We start from the raw sequence: 20,434 nt of genomic DNA, 5'->3' as shown, positions 1-20,434 counted from the left end.
CGTGGTTCACCTTGGGCTCCGACAGCACTTGGAGACCTCCCACGAGGGATAACATTCCCCATAACTCGTGTGTGTGCCAAGTAGCTTCCATCTCTCTTCACTTGTGTCATATGACTGGCAGCACATTGCATCACTCTCTCTCCCACCTGTGACTGCTTTACCCATGATGACCAAAACCAACTGGAGGCCCGGCCTATCTGACGCCCAGGAGAACCCATCCATGTATCGCCATCACTGCTAGATCCTTGTCCTCCTCTGCATGTAGGTCAGCAGGTGGCAGAAGGTCATTGGAGGTCGTGATTATCATAGTAGAGATGGGATACATCAAGTGTAGCAGCAAGGTCAAGGACAATAGAATAGAGTGCTGGATGGTCTAGTACCTCTGGCTCTGGCAAGGCAGGGTGGCAACGTGGGTAAAACTGTCGACCCTGAAAGGTACAATGAAGTATGTAACCTGATAGTTTTATTTGAGATATATATATATATATATATATATACATATATATATATATATATATATATATATATATATATATATATATATATATATATATATATATATACATATATATATATATATATATATATATATATATATATATACATATATATATACACATACACACACACACATATATACATATACCAAAGGCTTTTTCCCCCTACACAGGGGGTAGCCGAAAAGAAAAAGGCATAAAAAAAAACACTCCCACCCAATCCATTTCCTATATATTCTACTCCCCTCCACCCTCCTCCCTCCCTCTTTTCTTGGCACCTCCTGGATGACAGGTCATCCCTGCAACCTGTCCATTACACATACATATACCAAAAAGACCCCCTTATAGGAGGGGTGGCCAATTCAAAGCATACACTACTCTTTACCCATCCCACACCTTTTCAAAACCCATCTATTGTCCCTTCCATCTTAGCACCTCATGAGTGATGATCCATCCCTTTCCTCTTTCACAGAGCTCAGGTCAAATGCAATGCAGCAAGACAAAGAACCTTGACAGCCAAGCCTGACAGTCAGAGCCGGTTTTTCTTCACTGTTTCATTACACAGTGATCCCATCCCCACCTTCATCCACTTATAAAAATATAAAGGACAAACCAGTAGAAATCCTTTTGGGCCACATCAATTCCACTTCTATTTATAACCATTTTGGGCCACATCAATTCCACTTATATTTATAACCATTCTCCATTCACATCTATTTTTTACTCTCTCTTCCTTGCTCACCAGATATTCTTCTTGCATTAAAAGTCTCCTTCACACCATCCATACACCTTATTCTTGGTCTTCCCTTCAGGTTCCCTTCATTCACTTCTTCTATACTCTTTTTGCTAGTTTCTCTTCTCATTTTTTCTATACACCTAAATCATATACGTATTCTTTGATCACACCTACATGCCAGCTCTCCTCCTCACCTCTTCATTTCTTACTCTATACATCCTCATAACCTCCACATACTTCTTCATTTCTGCTTCCTTCAAATTCCAAATCTCTACTACATACAGTGCCATGGTATATAGATATAGATAGAGGTTCTCTTTGTGTGTTTTCCCTATACTCCTCTTACAACCTGTCAGGATGTCTTCACTTTCACTTTTAGAAATACTTGTACGGCCTTCAATGGACATCCTCATTTTCTATATATTTGTAACACTCCACAAACCTGTCAATCCAATCACATAAATTCTCAAAGTCCATGAAAGCCCAAACAACATCCTAACCTTTTCTTAGATACTTTTCACACACCTGTCTTACCACAAATAACTTTATGCACCTCTCTATGTCCCATACTTCTCTTCAATCATTCACTGTTTTGATCCTAATCTTCTCAATCATCACATGCTCATACAATTTACTGAACCCATACAAAACCACAATCCTTACCTTGAAGGCTCTGTGTGCTCTTAGAACTGACGAGCAGAATATAAACCTCAGTGTCAGTAGTCTTAGGAAATCATCACCAAAAAACTGCAAGAATACTGGATCTGAAAAGTGTACATGCAGAAATGAATACATACATACATACACACACCAAGGGCTTTTTCTCCCCTTACATGGGAGGTTGCCAAAGTCAAAGGCATAAATCCACTCCCACCCATTTCATCCCCACATACTCCACTCCCATTCACCCTCCCTCTTTTCTTGGCTCCTCCCTGCATCTTACCCTGGGTCAGAAGCAATGCAGCAAGACACAGCACATCCATAGCAAGGCCACTTCATTTAATCAGTTAGCCCCTCTCTCCATCCCCTCGTAAAGAAAAAGAGAAGACAGGGAGAAATCCCTTTGGATTGTGTCAAAATATCATTCACACATACTCCCTCACCACCCCCCTTCCCCCACCCACTCCCTTCCATGCATCACAGCATCATCCATACACAATCATTCTCCACTCACTTCTATCTTCTGTCTTCTCCCTTCCTTCCTCATCAGACATCTCCACTCTTTCCCAATGCCCCTTTTACCCCATCCATCCATCTCATTCTAGGTCGCCCCCTTATGTTCATTCCTTCTACCTCTGCCTTCCACACCTCTTTTACTAACCTTCACTCATTCTTTCCATGTGTCCAAACCATCCCAATATTCTTTCATCAACCCTATTTCCCAACTACCTTTCCTCACCTCACCTCCTCGTTTCTCACTCCATCCAGTCTGGTAACCCCCTACCATACTTCTCTGACATTTCATCTAAAACACATTTAAACTCTTCCTCTCTTATGTTTCATGTTTCTGCCTCATACAGTGCTGTTGGCACAATCACCCCTTCATACAATCTCCTCTTAGCACCCATTCATGCTTTTAAATCACCCCATGGCATTAACTTGCTTCTCTCAATCTACATTCTATCTCCACCTCCACTCCTCCCTTTTCCATCACATTTGCCCTGAAGTATTTAAAGCTATTCACTTCTTCCATTCTTTTCCCCTTAATACTCACTTCTAATTTGCTGCCATCTTCTCCCATTGTACATCTCATCACCTTATTTTTACCCATACTTACCTTCAACTTCCTTCTTTCACACACCTTCCCAAACTCTGTCACTAACTTCCTTAATCCCTTCCCTGATCCTGCTACAAGAGCAGTGTCATCAGTAAACAATAACTGGCTTATCTTCCACTTTCTTTTAACCATCTCCAATCCCCAGCCCATTACCCTTGCATTTACCTCTTGCACCACCCCGTCCATGTATAAATTGAACAGCCATGGAGACATGACACATCCCTGGCAAAGTCCCACCTTTACCTCAGACCACTTGCTCTCTCCCTTTCTAACTCTAACACAGACTCTACTACTGTAAAAACACTTGACCACTCTTAACAGCTTTCCTCCTATTCCATATACAGTCAAATCTCATTTGACGAGCACCTCACATAAAAAAAAAAGCTTTCCACACAGTGGTGGATGTCTGGAAATAACTGGGCAAAACAACAGTGTGTGCAAAAGCTGTACACGAATTTAAGAGTAAACTAGACACTGCGAGATACAAAGACGGGATACCATGAACGTAACTCCCCTTCCCGTAAGATACAACTAGGTAAATACATTCAAACTCTCACCTACCACTCCCAAACTCTGACTCGCCAACCCATACAATGTTTTATGATTATTGTAAATATCTGTCTCTATGAGTTTTTCTTTATTCCTTCCCTTAAAAAGGGATAAAAAAAGATCATAGAGACAGAGTGTCACATTAAGAGACCTAGGTGTACTTCCTTGAGTTACCTATAGGCCTGTTCAGTGGCTGTTGTCAGTTACTTGGGAACCATGGGTTTCCTGCAAGGGAGACCTGGGACAATGAAGTGATAGATAGCAAGAGGTATACACAGGACTGTGTGGCAGATGCTTACCTGTGTAAGTAGGTATGCATGTTACTGCACTGCATCAAAATGAATGAATTCAAATACCTCATTTACACAACTTTATACTGCCAGCTGTATGAATACTGACAAAAAGTGGTATATGGTAAGTCAATAACCTGAAGTGGAGTTCATAGTACATGCCAAAAACTCTCACCCCTTCTAAGGGATATATATATCTAAATGACAAAATACAATTTGTTTTTTAAGAAACAACACATTCAACATAACAATGTAAATGCCTTACCAACATTTCTCCCTCTTGAAACAAGCCTCGATGCTTCTGCCATAAAGCGATCTACTAACAGCTGGCATTTCTCCCACAGGTTCATGGGTACATCACAAACAGAGCTCACTAAACAGAGCCCCATGAGTGATGAGTGTAGGAAGAGTGTGAAAAGGCTGCCTCTATGATGTTGATCTGCCACAGGTGATAAAAAAAAAGCCATTTGAATACAAAAGGAAATGTTATCATAGTATATAAACATACTTAATTTTTCCCAACCTACATGGCATTTGTATATAGTAGAGCAAGTATGACTGAGAGAAGTTTCAATGCCTTTAATTCATATGTAACTTATCAAAATCACTCCTTCCTGCTTTAAACCATAAAAACAAGGATAAATTTTGATTAATGTATTCTATGTTGTGATTATGTTGACTCAATAGATCAGGTTTTTCTCTTAATTTTAGACATGGCCTTTTCAATATTCTCTCTGAAGATACTGCTGCAACATAACAGAACATACATACATATACCAAAGGCTTTCTTCCCCCTTACACAGGAGGTAGCCAAAAGATAAAAGCATAGAAACTACTCCCACCCATTCCATCCCCTACATACTCCACTCCCCTCTACCCTCTTCCCTCCCTCTTATCTTGGCACCTCCTGAACGAAATCTACTAATCTATTCTCAGTTTCTTTAACAGTGATGATGATATGGTTTAACATCACAAACTCCCCCCTATTGGAAGGCTAGGACAGTGCCCCTAAAAGAGGGCTTTGTAGCGTGGAATTTAATGAACCATGCCCTTGGTTCAACTTTGCTGGTGGCAGGATTCGAACCCCCATCCCCTCAACCTTTGCCACGAGTAATGACACCCTAACCCGCTCAGCCAGCGAGCTTCTTTACCAGTAATACCAGAATATTTTCAACATGCTTTGTGAAGCACCTTCAGAGTGACATACCAATTACTATTATATCCATTACCCTTATTATTTTCATGAACACAACTTATTCACCATGAAACTGTGTGGGGGTATCCTGTGGAGACATAAGTACAACCAGGGGCTGCCCAAAGAAGTGAGGCATGTTGGCAAAGACTGAAGAGTTGTCTGAATCAACTATGATGAAGAGTGGCTTGCGTGTGAAGGCGTACAGATCCCCAGGGTAGAAGCAATGCATATCCTTAAGCTGCATCACCCGCTGCTTGTTGGTTGGGTCTATGTCACGCTTACTGTTGGTCACCACACCTCCGTAGTCATAGCCAGCTGTAGGGGGGAACAGATTAATTTAAACTATTCCATATCATGTGGTATTTTCCCTTTTATTCTAGTTGCTGCCAAAGCAATTTCTTCATCTCCATGTTATTCCCTTAGTACCTAATGTGGGGGCATATGTGGCAGGGAAACAAGTGAAGGTAGAAAGTAGATTGAGAGAAGCAAGTATATGCCTTGAGGGATTAAAAAGTATAATGAGAAATAGACATTTGGGAGTGAGGGGGTAGGAGTGTCTTTTAGGAGTGTCTTTGAGTTTAATGTGAGTTAAGGTGAAACTGGGATGAATGACGTGGGTTTTCGCAAGTGTATAGGGTCTTTATGGTGATTAAAGTGAAGAGGAAAGGGAGGCTTTTTGGATTTATTTCAATGAATGTTTAGAGAGTTTTGGGAGGAATGTTAATGTAGTGTTGTTGGGAGATGAGCCAACAGATGAAGCAGTAGGAAGGTTTAGAGTGCCAGGTAAGAATCTTTGTGGAGAGATGATGTTGATGTGTTTACAAGGGAGTTGATGATTATAAACACAGTGTCTAAGAAGAAAGTCAAGCATAAGTACACATGAAAAAGGGTGGTGGAGGGAAGGGTTGTTTATAGGGCATTAGTGAACAATGTAGTGATACTCAAATGAAGGATTGGAAGTGTTCTGGACATTCATGTCCTCATGGTAAAGTGGGGGAGTGTTGTAACTTTTTGGTAGTGATATTGAGAATGGAGAAAAGTGGATAGGGAGGAAAAGGGAGGGAGGTAGTGTGTGCTAGGAGTAAACAAACACAAAATAAAACTTCTAAATACATACGATCATGAGGATGTTTTGAGGAAGTAAAAGCTCCATCTGCAGATATGTAAAGAAGCATTGCACCATTTGCTGGCAATTCTTTGAACCCAGATGCTAAGAACACCATCAATTGTGAGAAGGTTGGTTTGTATAAGAGATATTTGTGTGGATTCTCTCTCTTCACTGGTCTGCTGCTGTCCCCATTCTTCTGAAAATAAGGAAACAATTATTCATCTCAATATATCCTTACACACAAAGGAAAATTACTGTGGATGGAAAGGGGAAGAATATGAATGTTGTGTATTAATGTATGTAAGCGAAGGAAATGTAAAAAGCAACAACTAAGTCAAATATGAGGAAAGCCCTGGGTTTCATGGGATCTCCAACTGGATACTTGAGGAATGCAAAGAAAAATTACACTGGTCAACAACAGCAATTTTTCATCAGGGACTTTATGTGGTGTTTAATATGTAGTTTTGTCCGCTGATTTCGAAAATGTAATCGGTTTCCTTCTATCAGGCACAATTTTTCTGATGAGATAAGAGAGGCATATAACGCCGATCAGGATCATCGCTACATGTAATCGTCTTATACAGGCAAGTTCTGATTGGCATTTCATAACCAATTGTGTACATTATGTAATTTCATGTTCATCGTTATGATTTTAGATAGCTGGCCCCTGCGAAAATCATATGAACCGGGGGTTTCTAGCGTCCAGAGTAAGCCACTTGTAAACCCAGAAAATGTTCTCCTTCCCCCTCTTCACATAAAGCTTGGCCTCATGAAACAATTCGTGAAGACACTTGCCAGGAAAAACTCTGAAAGTTTTGAATACGTGAAGGCTAAGTTTACAAAAATCACTGAGGTAAAACTGAAGGAAGGCGTATTTGTAGGTCCGCAGATAAAGGAACTCCTGAAGGACAACAACTTCCTCACAACACTGGATGAGACTGAGCTTAAAGCCTGGGAATCTTTCAAATGGCTCTGTGAAAACTTCCTAGGCAACAAGAAATCTCCAGAGTTTAGAAATGGCGTGAAATGTCTTCTAGACTCCTATGCTGCAATGGGCTGTCGGATGTCACTGAAAGTACATTTTCTTGATTCACACCTGGACTTTTTTCCAGAAAACCTTGGGGCAGTATCTGATGAGCAAGGGGAACGCTTCCATCAAGATATTGCATCAATGGAACAACGGTATCAAGGATTTTGGAATGCAGGAATGTTAGCTGACTACTGCTGGATGTTATACAGGGATGACCCTCAGAAAAAACACCAAAGAAATTCCAAATCTCAAAAATTTTAAGTGGTAATCCTTTAGAGTACATTCTAACTTTGTTTTGTGCAAAACAGTTTTGATTTTGTACAATAAAATGCCATGGAAGTGTCATATCTTGTATTCAATATACCTTATAGATATGCTTTACATTCCCTGTACTTTAAAATAACAGGTATCTGTAACATTTAAATGTGACCTGATAGGGAAAAACGGACTTCAGATTCTTAATCAGCATAAAAAATTAACACAAAAAAGTTAGTTTGCAACTCTGATTATTAAAAAAGTTTCATTTTGTTGACTAGTGTTATGGAACAAGAGTCACAGATGCATTCACTACAAGAAGAAATAGTGCCTCAGGATGGGAAAAGGGTAAAGTGGATATACAGTAAGTCCTTGTTATACGGTACATATGCATTCCTGAAAACCTTACCGCAAATTGAAATTACCATATACCGAACCCATTATAACATGTAATAATAGGATATGGCAGACATACCTTCTCCCTGCTCTTCCTCTTCAAAATATCTAGCGGATACCGTATCTGTGAATTTTTCCTACCGTAAATAGAATCGAGGGTAGTAATTACCAAATACCATAACTATGAATTTACCAAATAAAGAATTACCATATAAGGAGGACTCATTGTACCAATCTTACCTCCATATGGAAATGTGGCCCTGAGGGGCTGGTATTTGGTCCCCAGACTGGGCACAGAAATGCACTTTACTCATCTTAAAATCTCTCCATGTATCTACCTTCATATCAATCAATCAATTGTTGCCTTGAGTTCACTTAGTGGACAACCCACAGCCCCTCAGTGGCTGGTAACAGTTCTTGGAACCTCCTACAGATTTCTTTGGGAAAATATTTTGGACTGTTGTCTATACTGTATCAGTGTGGAACTGTTTCTATGTCACTGGATCAAAGTGTTGGGGAGAGGAGAGCAGTTGCTGGTTGTCAGCTCTCCATATGTGAAAAAGTGCAAGAAATACAGTTGATCTTAGGCCAAAGAGACTGGAACTATGGACTAATGGATTGATTGATACATTAACTTTCAGATTCCTCCTCTAGTAAACCCTACCAAATTCACTCACTAACTTTTTCAAACTCTCTGTTAGAAGGAGTCTCATCTGTATATACTTGGCTCCTTAAAGTTAATTCTTGCATGTTTTCCCCCAATCTCCTTCTACTACTCATAATTATTGCAAGTCACCTTTCATATTTCCCACCAGATATGGGTTAAGCAGCCACAGTGGCACAAAAGACAACATTTAGCATATAGCTATAACACCAAAGGGCAAAGACTATGAAGAAAAAGTAACAATTGCAATATGAAGTGCATTTGAACAAATAAAATGTAAATTTGTTGAAGAATAAGCACAAGTTTGATATGAAAACCAGTAGAAAAATAAAGAAACTAAAGAGCTTAGAAGAAGAGTTTATCTCTTGTAATAGCTACAGCAGGCTAAGTTTTATTGACCCAACTTACAAAGGGAAGTTTGCTGGGTGCTGGTGAAGCATCATATATTTGTGCTACATCTTCCTGAGGCTCTCTTTCTAATGTTTGCAGCATTCTGAACATATCTATGGTCAATTCACTAAACTTCACCTGTAAGAAAAAGAGAAATAGTACAGGAAATTGTATCATATTCCCTTTTCTGTTGTGGGTGGTAGAGGTTAGCTACATAGGAAGAGGAAGAGATGGGAAAAAGTCTACATGGATTAGAGTTAAAAGAAGCAAGAGAATAAAAGGCTTTGAAGTTAAAATTGTGCTTATATATTATTCTATTTCATTTTGCCTAATTTATTTGAAGTAAATTGTAGACTGAAGGAATAAGCAAATACCTTGAGGGAATTAAAAACTGCAAAGAGGAGACTACATGAAAGGGTGATTTACTAACAGCACTGTATGGGGTAGAGACTTGGAATTTAAGTGAGACAGAAAGGAAAAGCTTAAATGTGTTTGAGATGAAATGTCTGAGAATTATGGTAAGGGTTACAAGGTTGGATAGAGTGAGAAATGTGGAGGTGAGGAGGAGAGCAGGGGTGAAAAAGGAGATGGCAGATAAGGCTGATGAAAGAATATTTCAATAGTTTGGACACATGGAAAGAATGATTGGAGAAAGATTAGTAAAAGAGGTGTGGAAGGTAGATGTGGAGTGAACTTGAGGTGACGACCAAGGATGAGATGGATGGATGGGGTGAAAGGCATTGAGCAAGAGGGGAATGTTTGTTGAAGGAAGCTGACGATATATATATATACATACATACATATATATATATATATATACATGCATACATATACCAAAGGCTTTTTCCCCCTTAATCGGGAAGCCAAAGACAAAGGCATAAAAACCACTCCCACCCATTCTATCCCCTACATACTCCACTCCCCTCTATCCTCATATATATATATATATATATATATATATATATATATACCAAAGGCTTTTTTCCCCCTTACACAGGGGGTAGCCAAAAAAGAAAAAGGCATAGAAACCATTCCCACCCATTCCATTCCCTACATATTCCACTCCCCTCCACCCTCCCTCTTATCTTGGCACCTCCTGGATGACGGGTCATCCCTGCAGGTCTCGAAAGGTCCACTGATCCCTACACGAGTGAAATCATCTCCTACATGTCCTGATGTCAATAAAAACATCTAGCTACGTATCAAATGGCTTCTTCCTCCTAATAAAGGAGGTAGCCAGGTAGCCAGCCAAGGAATGCACCCATCCTTGAACCATCCCACACCCATTTGTTTTCTCTTTTAACTTAAGTCCTTGTAGATGAAGGGCCATCTGCCTGGGTTAGAAGCAATGCAGTAAGACACAACATCTCCATGGTAAGGCCTAACAGCTGAAGTTGGTATACCCCCAACACTTCACTTACATGGCAACCCTTCCTCCTCATCCACTCATGAGTGAATAGAAAAGACAAAAGTAATTATTCTTTTGGGCTGCATCAAATCATCTTCCGTTCACGACCATTCTCTCGCACCTTCTCTTGCCCCCTTCCTTCTCTGCTCAACACATTCCTCTTTTACCCAAGTCCCATTTACCCCATCCATCTGTCTCATTCTCAGTCAATAAAATTAAAAAAGATAAATACATATACACAAGGGGAGGGGCAAGGCATCCACCCATCCAACACACACTTGTTGTGTATTTTTATTTTAACTCTTTGTGAATGAAAGGTTATCCTAGTCCTCTTCCCCACTGCTTTGATCAAAAGTAATGCAGCAAGACAACCTCCATAGCAGGGCTTGTGTATTTTTCATTTATATGTATATGTATGTGTATATATATATATATATATATATATGCACACACACACACACATAGGAGGAAAAATAAGGAAGGATGAGGTGAAGGCAGTTGTTAAGATGATGAAAGCAGGTAAGGCACCTGGTCTGGATGGATGCCATGCAGAATGTCTGAAAAAGGGAGGTTCAGTGATGGTGGACTGGTTGGTGAGGTTATTTAATGTTTGCTGGAGAGAGGGTAGAGTACCGGAGGACTGGAGAAGTGCCTGTATAGTTCCTCTTTACAAGGGAAAAGGGGACAAGTGTGAATGTAGTAGTTTCAGAGGGATTAGCCTGTTAAGTGTAGTAGGGAAGGCTTATGGGAGGATCTTGATTGAGAGGATTAGGAGAGGAACAGAAGGAGTAATTGGTGAGGAACAGTGTGGATTTAGGACAGGTAGAGGTTGTGTAGATCAGATCTTTGTGGTAAGACAGATATGTGAGAAAGCTATAGGAAAGGGGAAGGATGTCTTTTGGGCTTTTATGGATCTGGAAAAGGCTTATGATAGGGTAGACAGAAAGGCACTGTGGGAGGTTATGCAGATTTATGGGATAGGAGGAAAGCTTTTGGGAGCTGTCAAGAGTTTTTATGAGAGTAGTAGAGCTTGTGTCAGGATTAGAAATGGAGAGAGTGAGTGGTTTGAAGTAAAGGTGGGACTTCGTCAAGGATGCGTTATGTCGCCCTGGCTGTTCAACTTATACATGGATGGGGTAGTGCGAGAGGTGAATGCTAGGGTAGTGGGTCAGGGATTGGAGATGGTTAAAGAAAATGGAGAAAAGTGGGAGGTGAGCCAGCTGTTGTTTGCGGACGACACTGCGCTTGTGGCAGGGTCGGAGGAGGGATTGAGGAAGCTGGTGGCAGGGTCGGAGGAGGGATTGAGGAAGCTGGTGGCAGAGTTTGGGAGAGTATGTGATAGAAGAAAGCTAAAGATAAATGTGGGTAAAAGTAAGGTGATGAGATGTACAAGGGGTGAAAGTGGCAGTAGACTGGAAGTGAACATTAAGGGAGAGCGACTGGAGGAAGTGGATAGTTTTAGATACTTGGGTGCAAGTGTAGCAGGAAAAGGTGGAGTGAATGTGGAGGTACAATGTAGATTGAGAGAAGCGAGTAAATGCCTTGGTGGATTAAAGAGTGTAATGAGGAATAGACATTTAGGAATGGATGCAAAGAGGAGACTGTATGAAGGAGTGATTGTGCCAACAGCACTGTATGGGGCAGACACGTGGAACATAAGAGAAGAAGAGAGAAGGAGTTTGAATGTGTTTGAGATGAGGTGTCTGAGAAGTATGGTGGGGGTTACTAGGCTAGATAGAGTGAGAAATGAGGAGGTGAGGAGGAGAACAGGGGTGAAAAAGGAGCTGGGAGATAGGGTTGATGAAAGAATATTAGGATGGTTTGGACACATGGAAAGAATGAGTGAAGAAAGACTAGTAAAAGAGGTATGGAAGGCAGATGTGGAGGGAGTGAACATAAGGGGACGTCCTAGGATGAGGTGGATGGATGGGGTGAAGGGGGCTTTGGGGAAGAGGGGAATGTCTGTTGAGGAAGGAAGGGAGAGGACGGAAGACAGAGGTGAGTGGAGAATGGTTGTATATGGATGATGTTGTGATTGCATGAGGAGGAATGGGCGGGGGGGTGGGGTAGTATGTGGGAGTAAATTTTGACGCAGCCCGAAGGGATTTCTCCCCGTCCTCTCCTTATATGCAAGGGGGGACGGAGAGGGGGGGTCGCCGATTAAATGAAGCGGCCTTGCTGTGTCTTGCGACACTGCTTCTGACCCAGGGCGGTGGGCAAGGTGCAGGGATGACCCGTCATCCAGGAGGTGCTCAGATGAGAGGGAGGGTGGGAGGGGTGTGGTGTGTATTTAGGGATGAAATGGGAGGGAGTGTTTTTATGCCTTTCCCTTTTTGGCTACCTCCCTTGAAAGGGGGAAAAAGCCTTGGTATATGTATGTATGTATATATATGCTTAAAAGTGGCAGTCTGCCGACAAGATTGACTAGATAAACACCATATGAGGACGGAGCCTTTATTTGTAATAAGCGAAACGTCGTACAAATAAAGGCTCCGTCCTCATATGGTGTTTATCTAGTCAATGTATATATATATATATATGTATATATATATATATATATATATATATATATATATATACAGTACTACCTCTCATTAACGGACTAAAAGGGGGGTAACGGTGTCTGTTGATGTGAATAATCCGTTGATTTGGAGTGGTTTTTGGGTGGCATAGTGATTGCATGCACTAAACAACAGCACCAAAAACACTGAAAACACAGCGAAAACACCGCAAACACAGCTAGTTAACGTCCGTTAATGATAGTACTGTATATATATATATATATATATATATATACACACACATATATATACATATATATATATACATATATATACATATATCTCCCAGCTCCCTTTCCACCCCTGTTCTCCTCCTCACCTCCTCATTTCTCACTCTATCTAGCCTACTAACCCCCATCATACTTCTCAGACACCTAATCTCAAACACATTCAAACTCCTTCTCTCTTCTTCTCTTATGTTCCATGTTTCTACCCCATACAGTGCTTTTGGCACAATGAAATGAGGAGGTGAGGAGGAGAACAGGGGTGGAAAGGGAGCTGGGAGATAGGGTTGATGAAAGAATATTAGGATGGTTTGGACACATGGAAAGAATGAGTGAAGAAAGACTAGTAAAAGAGGTATGGAAGGCAGATGTGGAGGGAGTGAACATAAGGGGACGTCCTAGGATGAGGTGGATGGATGGGGTGAAGGGGGCTTTGGGGAAGAGGGGAATGTCTGTTGAGGAAGGACGGGAGAGGACAGAAGACAGGGGTGAATGGAGAATGGTTGTATTTGGATGATGTTGTGATTGCATGAGGTGGAATGGGCGGGGGGATGGGGGGTGAGGTAGTATGTGTGAGCAAAATTTGACGCAGCCCGAAGGGATTTCCCCCCCGTCTTCTCCTTTTATGCAATGGGGGGACGGAGAGGGGGGGTCGCCGATTTAATGAAGCGGCCTTGCTGTGGATGTGCTGTATCTTGCGACACTGCTTCTGACCCAGGGCAGTGGACAAGGTGCAGGGATGACCCATCATCCAGGAGGTGCTAAGATAAGCGGGAGGGTGGAGGGGTGTGGAGTGTATTCAGGGATGGAATGGGTGGAAATGATTTTATGCCTTTTCCTTTTTGGCTACCTCCCTTGTAAGGGGGAAAAAGCCTTGGTATATGTATACATGTATGTATATATATATATACATATATATATGTAAATATATATGTAAATAGCTGGAGTCCAGGAACCATTTTTTATGGGAAAAAGTATACGCTGGACTCGACGTTCGTCAATTTATTCCGACTGGCAAAACGCGGAAGTGAAATACGGAGGTAGTGGTAAAAGCACCAGGTTATTCTTGGAAGCTTGGTCAAGTGATGATAATAGTGTCAATAGATGCATCACTCTAAACCCAATTTATAAGGGGGCGAAGGATAGGCTGGAGAGGAAGCTTACTTCTTAATATGTTTATGTTGTGTGTTTTATTTGTTTTTGTTTCGACTTGACGGTAGTGTGTTTCTTGATGTGTTTTGTATCATTCCATTTTATTTTCATTTTTATGTATGTAATTTTATTTATTTATGAAATTTACTAAAGGTGGTGGCATGCGTTACATGACTTTTGTTCCGCGTATCGTTGTGGCATGCCACGTCGTACAGCTTTTATACCCAATCTTGGGGGACATTTTTTCATACTGCATTTCTTATTTATTTCAATGTGTACTCTTCCTTTTTTGCATGTTTATGATATTGATGGATTTTGTGTTCTTGTTCCAATTTCTTTTATTCGTGATAATACATGCTACGCGGGACATTTGTTCCACGGGGGTGCACAGTGGGGCGACCCATCGGTAGCGGGTTGAATTCTTACAACTTTCACTATATTTTCTTTATATATATATATATTTTCTATGGTAAACTCGGTGAATGTTTTCAAGGAAGTATTGCACTGGTTATTTTACAGTTTTATTTATATTTGTTTCTCATTGGTGTTTTTTATTTGGTTTAACTGCGTTGGATTATAACGGTTACTGTGGAGACCTGTCCCAGTGTACCAAATTCCCCCTATTTATGTACATTTCCATTGCTACCACTGTATTACCCTGAAGACGAACCCCGGACAGGGTTCGAAACGTCGGAATAAATTGACGAACGTCGAGTCCAGTGTATACTTTCTCCCATATATATATATATATATATAGATATATATATATATATATATATATATATGTATATATATGTATATATATATATATATATATATATATATATATATATATATATATACAGTAGCGAGCATAAGTTAAGGGACAGTAAAACACTTTCTGAATAAATCTTTCTTGTAACTTAAGTATTTAATCAAGAGACCTGTAAACTGACACAGATTTACATACACTTCCATTATGAATTCTGATGAAGTTTCAAAGCAATAGATAGACCGGTTAGTAAATAAGTAGAAGAATAGTATAACAGTTACATTTCCATGTAGTGCAAAAGTTAAGGGACACCATCAAAAAATATCAAGAATATCAATAATTGGTGAACATACCCTTGTTCTGAATAACCTCATTGCATCGTTTACCACAGGAACCTATTAATGTTCTACAAAACTCCGGAGTCAACTTTTTCCACTCTTCTTCCAAATATTCCCATAGTTTGTCCTGTTTTTCTGGATTTTTGGCTTCGCACGTTCTCCAATGATCTTCCATACGTTTTCTATTGGATTAAGACCAGGGCTTTGGGCTGGCAAATTCATAACTGATATCCCCTCGTCCCTCAAGAATGTGGTAAAGGACTTGGCTTTGTGGCAAGGAGCATTATCTTGCATGAAAATGGGTGGTTGTGCAGCTGCAGCTCGTAAACTTGGTAGCGCATGCTGTCGAAGTAGCTCCTTGTATACAGCTGCATTTACTGTACCATGCAGGCGAACAAGCGGTCCAGGCCCGGCAGCAGAAATGGCTCCCCACACCGTCACACTACCTCCTCTAAATTTCACTGTCTTTTTGACGCACTTTGGAGACAACCTTTCACCTAATTTGCGTCTGACATACTTTTTTCCATCAGACCCGATCACATTAAACTTGGATTCATCACTGAAATGAACTGTAGCCCACTGTGCGTCCGACCATACAACATGTTCTTGGGCAAACTGAAGACGTAGTTTTTTATTTTTCTTTGAGATCAAAGGCTTCTCAGCAGGGACACGTGCCAACAAACCAGCTTGCTTCAGTCGATGTGAAACCGTAAATCGAGACACTGTGCAACTGGAAGTTTCACCCATCTCGCGAGAAATTTCAGCTGCAGTCTTAAAACGGTCCTGCATGCTCTGTCTTACCATCATTCTGTCCTCCCTCGCATTGGTTTTTCGAGGTCTGCCGGTCTTTGGCAAAGTTTTAACGTTTCCTGACTGTTTGAATCTAGCTACAATGCGTTCCACGATACTGCGAGATCTCCCTATTGCACGTGAAATCTCTGAAAGTGATAATTCATCTTTGTGTAAAGACACAATGCGGTTTCTCTCTGCTTCAGACACTTGTTGACGTTTTGCAGGCGCCATGATGGATTTTAAGGCGTTCCAATAATGTACAAGCTTAAGCTATAATTGGCTTGATGCAGAAAGTCTTATAAATGCTTACAAATAAGAGTTAAATTGACATCAACAAGGTTTTTGGTTGCATTTTTTGATGTGTCCCTTAACTTTTGCACTACATGGAAATGTAACTGTTGTGCTATTCTTCTGCTTATTTACTAACCGGTCTATCTATTGCTTTAAAACTTCATCAGAATTCATACTAGAAGTGTATGTAAATCTGTGTCAGTTTACAGATCTCTTGATTAAATACTTAAGTTACAATAAAGATTTATTCAGAGAGTGTTTTACTGTCCCTTAACTTATGCTCGCTACTGTATATATTTATATACATATATATATATTTTTAGGAGAGTGGAGTGATAGGGATGGAATGGGTGGGAGTGGTTTTCATGCCTTTGTTTTTTGGCTACCTCCCTTGAAAGGGGGAAAAAAGCCTTGGTATATGTAAGTATATATTTATAAAAAATAAAAAGACAAATAAACAAGTATATACATAAATAAAACAAACAAATACGACCTGCCTCTAATCAGCAGGTGGAGATAAACAACAAATCAAATTGATACAATAATTGCACTAAATACATACATACATATACCAAAGGCTTTTTCCCCCTTACACGGGGGGTAGCCAAAAAGAAAAAGGCATAGAAATCACTCCCACCCATTTCATTTCCCATATATTCCACTCTCCTCCCTCCTATCTTGGCACTAAATAAAATTAACTAATATATTACAATTTCAACTCTATACCTGGTCATTACAATTGCCAACAATGAGAATCTCTTGAAGGGTTAAGTTCATTATGGGCGTCTTCTCTAATGGCGGTGTGTTGTGAGGACTTAATCTGAAAAGACAAACATGAATTAGTATACTTTTTATCTGGTTTCCTCACACATTTGCTGTCTTGTTAATCCATCTGCCCCAATAATCTATTCTACAGACTTAATTCATGCTAACATCTGGTGGTTCTATTTATGGTGGGGAATGTCATCACAGCAGAAAGATCACAACAATTTTAATTTAACTACTCACTATGGTGACTGCTTAAGCTTTATTAAAATGCTACACCACCAACAACCCCCCAGACATCAGCCTCTTAGAAAAATCCCTCTCAAAAGAAGTAAAAATGACATTTCTATGTTTACGCTCAGGACACAATCCAGCATTAAAATAATATCAACACAACACAGGCCTGGCCACTGAGAGAAACTGCCCTACATTGAACCATCACATGGAAGATAGTCAACACATCATACAACACACCACACAAATCCCAATACAACACAATATAATAGGGGTGGCCAAGTCCAAATACTCTTTCAATGTCTCTCCCATCTTAGCTCTTTATGGATGAAGGGTCATTTCTGTCCTCTATCACACTGCTCAGGTCAGGTCAGGGACCAACAACTAGAGAAGGTTTACCTTCACCACTTTAACAAACCCTCCGTCATCCACTTGGGAAATACACAGAACAGACAAGAAGAAATCCCTTCATTCACTCCTATCCTTTATACAAACCCTTCCTTGTTCAAGAGAGATTCCACTTACATCCAACACCCCTTCACCCCCCCATCCACATCATTCTTCCTCTTCTCTTCTAGTTCCTTCCATCCACTTCTGTTTTCTATTCTTTTTTCTTGTCTTTCTTCATTCTTTCTCTATGTCTAAACCGTCTCAGCATTCTATGATCAACCCTTCCTGCCAGTTCTTTTTACCTCTTTTTATCTCTGCCTCACCTCCACATTTCTTACTTCAGTTATCCTCATAACCACCTGCACTTAACACTCCATCTCTAACAGATTTAGGCTCTTCCCGTCTATCTCTTTCAAATTCCAAGTCTACACCATACAGAGTTATGGACACACTCAATTTCACAAAGTCTTCTCTTTGTGTTCATCTCCAGGTACCTACTTTTCATCCCCCCCCCCCCAAAAAAAAAAAAAAATATTAGGAAGCTCGCTAGCTGAGCGGGTTAGGGCATCGTTACTTGCGGCGAAGGTTGAGGTAAGGACGGTTCGAATCCTGCCACCAGCGAAGTTGAACCAGGGGCATAGTTCATTAAATTCCACGCTACAAAGCCCTCTGTGAGGGGCACCGTCCTAGCCTCCCGATAGGGGGGGAATGTGTGACGTTAAACCATATCATCATCCAAAACATTTCCTTCCTTCTAAGCACATATAGCAAAGATGGCTTCAATCACAGCATTGCACCTACTGGCGTAGGCTCATCTTATGCAATAATTCACTTCCACCAACACTCCTCCATTCCCTGCCACATGCGACACTAAATATTTAATGCTCTCCACTTCCTCCAGCTGCTCACCCTTTAAAATCACCTCCATCCCACTACCACCATCACCCTTGTAATCTCATCACCTTACTTTCAGCTTCCTCCTCTAATATATCCTTCTTAACCCTGCTACTGTTTCAGTCTATTTTCTAACTCGGTTACAATTGTAGTCTCACCTGCCAAAAAAAAAAAAAAAAAAAAAAATCCAACTTCCCCCCATTTTCACTGACTTCCAACACCCACCTAGCATCCTCACCACCCAATCCATATACATCATGAACAAGCATGGTGGTATCATGAACTTCAAGACCAATCATCAAACTCCTTAATCCATCAAACCCCTCCAGACATTAGTTCCACAACAAAATGCCCTCCCGAGGGAAACAAGAACCAGACTAGCATGACTATGTTCAGAATTATCTAGCAACAAGAGAATAGCGATGCAAAACAAGCCTGGCTACAGAAACAAACTGCCTCAGATGCAACCATCACTCATTCATGTTTACTTGTAGAGTATACTTTTGTGTTGGTGTTTTTGGGTACATATGTTATAGGAAGGCTGCAGCTCCAATTCAATTTGTACTGGTTTGTGACAAAGAAGCAGTGCATGTGAGGTAGAGCCAAGAATGGTTGTGTACGGTTGATATTCTACTGCAGCCCATAGGGATTTCTCTCCATCTTCTCTATTTTCTGAATGAAGGGACAAGGAGGCAGGGTTGCTGTGTAAATGAAATGGCCCTGCTGTGGATGTACTGTGTCTTGGTGCATTGTTTTTGATGCATGCAGTGGGTAGGAGACAGATGACTCTTCATCTACGAGAAGCTAACACGAGAGGGAAACACTCGGTGGTGGATGGGAGTGGAATGGATGGGAGTAGGTGCATGCCTTGGCTGGCTACCCCCTTTATATGGGGGAAGAGGCCCTTGTTGTAAAGATACATTATCATAACTATTATCATCATTGAATGAAGCGGCCTTGCTGTGGATGTGCTGCGTCTTGCGACACTGCTTCTGACCCAGGGCAGTGGACAAGATGCAGGGATGACCCGTCATCCAGGAGGTGCCAAGATAAGAGGGAGGGAAGAGGGTAGTGGGGAGTGGAGTATGTAGGGGATGTAATAGGTGAGAGTGGTTTTATGCCTTTGTTTTTTGGCTACCTCCCTTATAAGGGGAAAAAAGCCTTTGGTATATGTATGTATTACTATCATTCATACCTTTCCAAACTTAGTCACTATCTACTTCAGTCTTCCCTCAAAATCAGTCACAGAAGCAGTGTCATCCACTAATAGCAACTAGTTCTCTTCCAAATTCTTCCACTATCACTCATACATTCTAATCTGCCCAGCACTCATGTGTATTTTGACAAAATATGCTTTGAAACCTAGATACAAACGCTCCTCAACTTACGTTGTAGTTACGTTCCGAACGGCCGAACGTAAGTTAAAAATGAACGTAAGTTGTTACTGTACTATACATCCATAAATTCTATTACCGTATCTTATAAAACACCACTAAATCATTAATTATACACATAACATTGTAAAATAATAACATTAATTTCAAATAAATTAAATTCAAGCAACATAAATTGAGATGGTGGAGGAGGAGGGGGAGGAGGAGGATGAGGATGAGGGGGAGGATGAGGATGAGGATGAGGCAAGGCATGTTTAGTTTGTCGTTTGTGCAATGTAAACAATGGACGCAGCGTCATGCGCAAGTATCGTTTGAACTACGGAGAGCGCGCTAAACTAAAAAATTCACTCAAT

At 40.7% G+C, this 20,434-nt stretch overlaps 1 protein-coding gene across 3 annotated transcripts in view; it reads right to left on the bottom strand.

The window, feature by feature from the left end:
• Window positions 1–282: 282 nt before the first annotated feature.
• Window positions 283–20,434, bottom strand: part of LOC143035810 (protein SCAI) — a 38,467-nt gene continuing 18,315 nt past the window's right edge. Inside the window, exons 6-12 of one of the 3 annotated variants that reach the window (XM_076202792.1) lie at window positions 17,131–17,224; window positions 8,906–9,025; window positions 6,162–6,348; window positions 5,111–5,359; window positions 4,115–4,288; window positions 1,897–1,997; window positions 283–428 (exon numbers count right to left, since the gene is read on the bottom strand). In XM_076202792.1, coding sequence (XP_076058907.1) covers window positions 285–428; window positions 1,897–1,997; window positions 4,115–4,288; window positions 5,111–5,359; window positions 6,162–6,348; window positions 8,906–9,025; window positions 17,131–17,224 — 1,069 coding nt within the window. In that variant the 3' untranslated portion in view covers window positions 283–284. The remainder of the gene's footprint in view (window positions 429–1,896; window positions 1,998–4,114; window positions 4,289–5,110; window positions 5,360–6,161; window positions 6,349–8,905; window positions 9,026–17,130; window positions 17,225–20,434) is intronic. The other 2 variants (XM_076202793.1, XM_076202794.1) reach the window with 2 other exon arrangements.

Source organism: Oratosquilla oratoria, chromosome 19, assembly GCF_046742065.1.
Source record: "Oratosquilla oratoria isolate Oo_2021 chromosome 19, ASM4674206v1, whole genome shotgun sequence".
Classification (NCBI taxonomy): Eukaryota; Metazoa; Arthropoda; class Malacostraca; order Stomatopoda; family Squillidae; genus Oratosquilla; species Oratosquilla oratoria.
The sequence above is the reverse complement of the archived record's forward strand: the minus strand, read 5'-3'. Positions and strand labels throughout refer to the sequence as shown.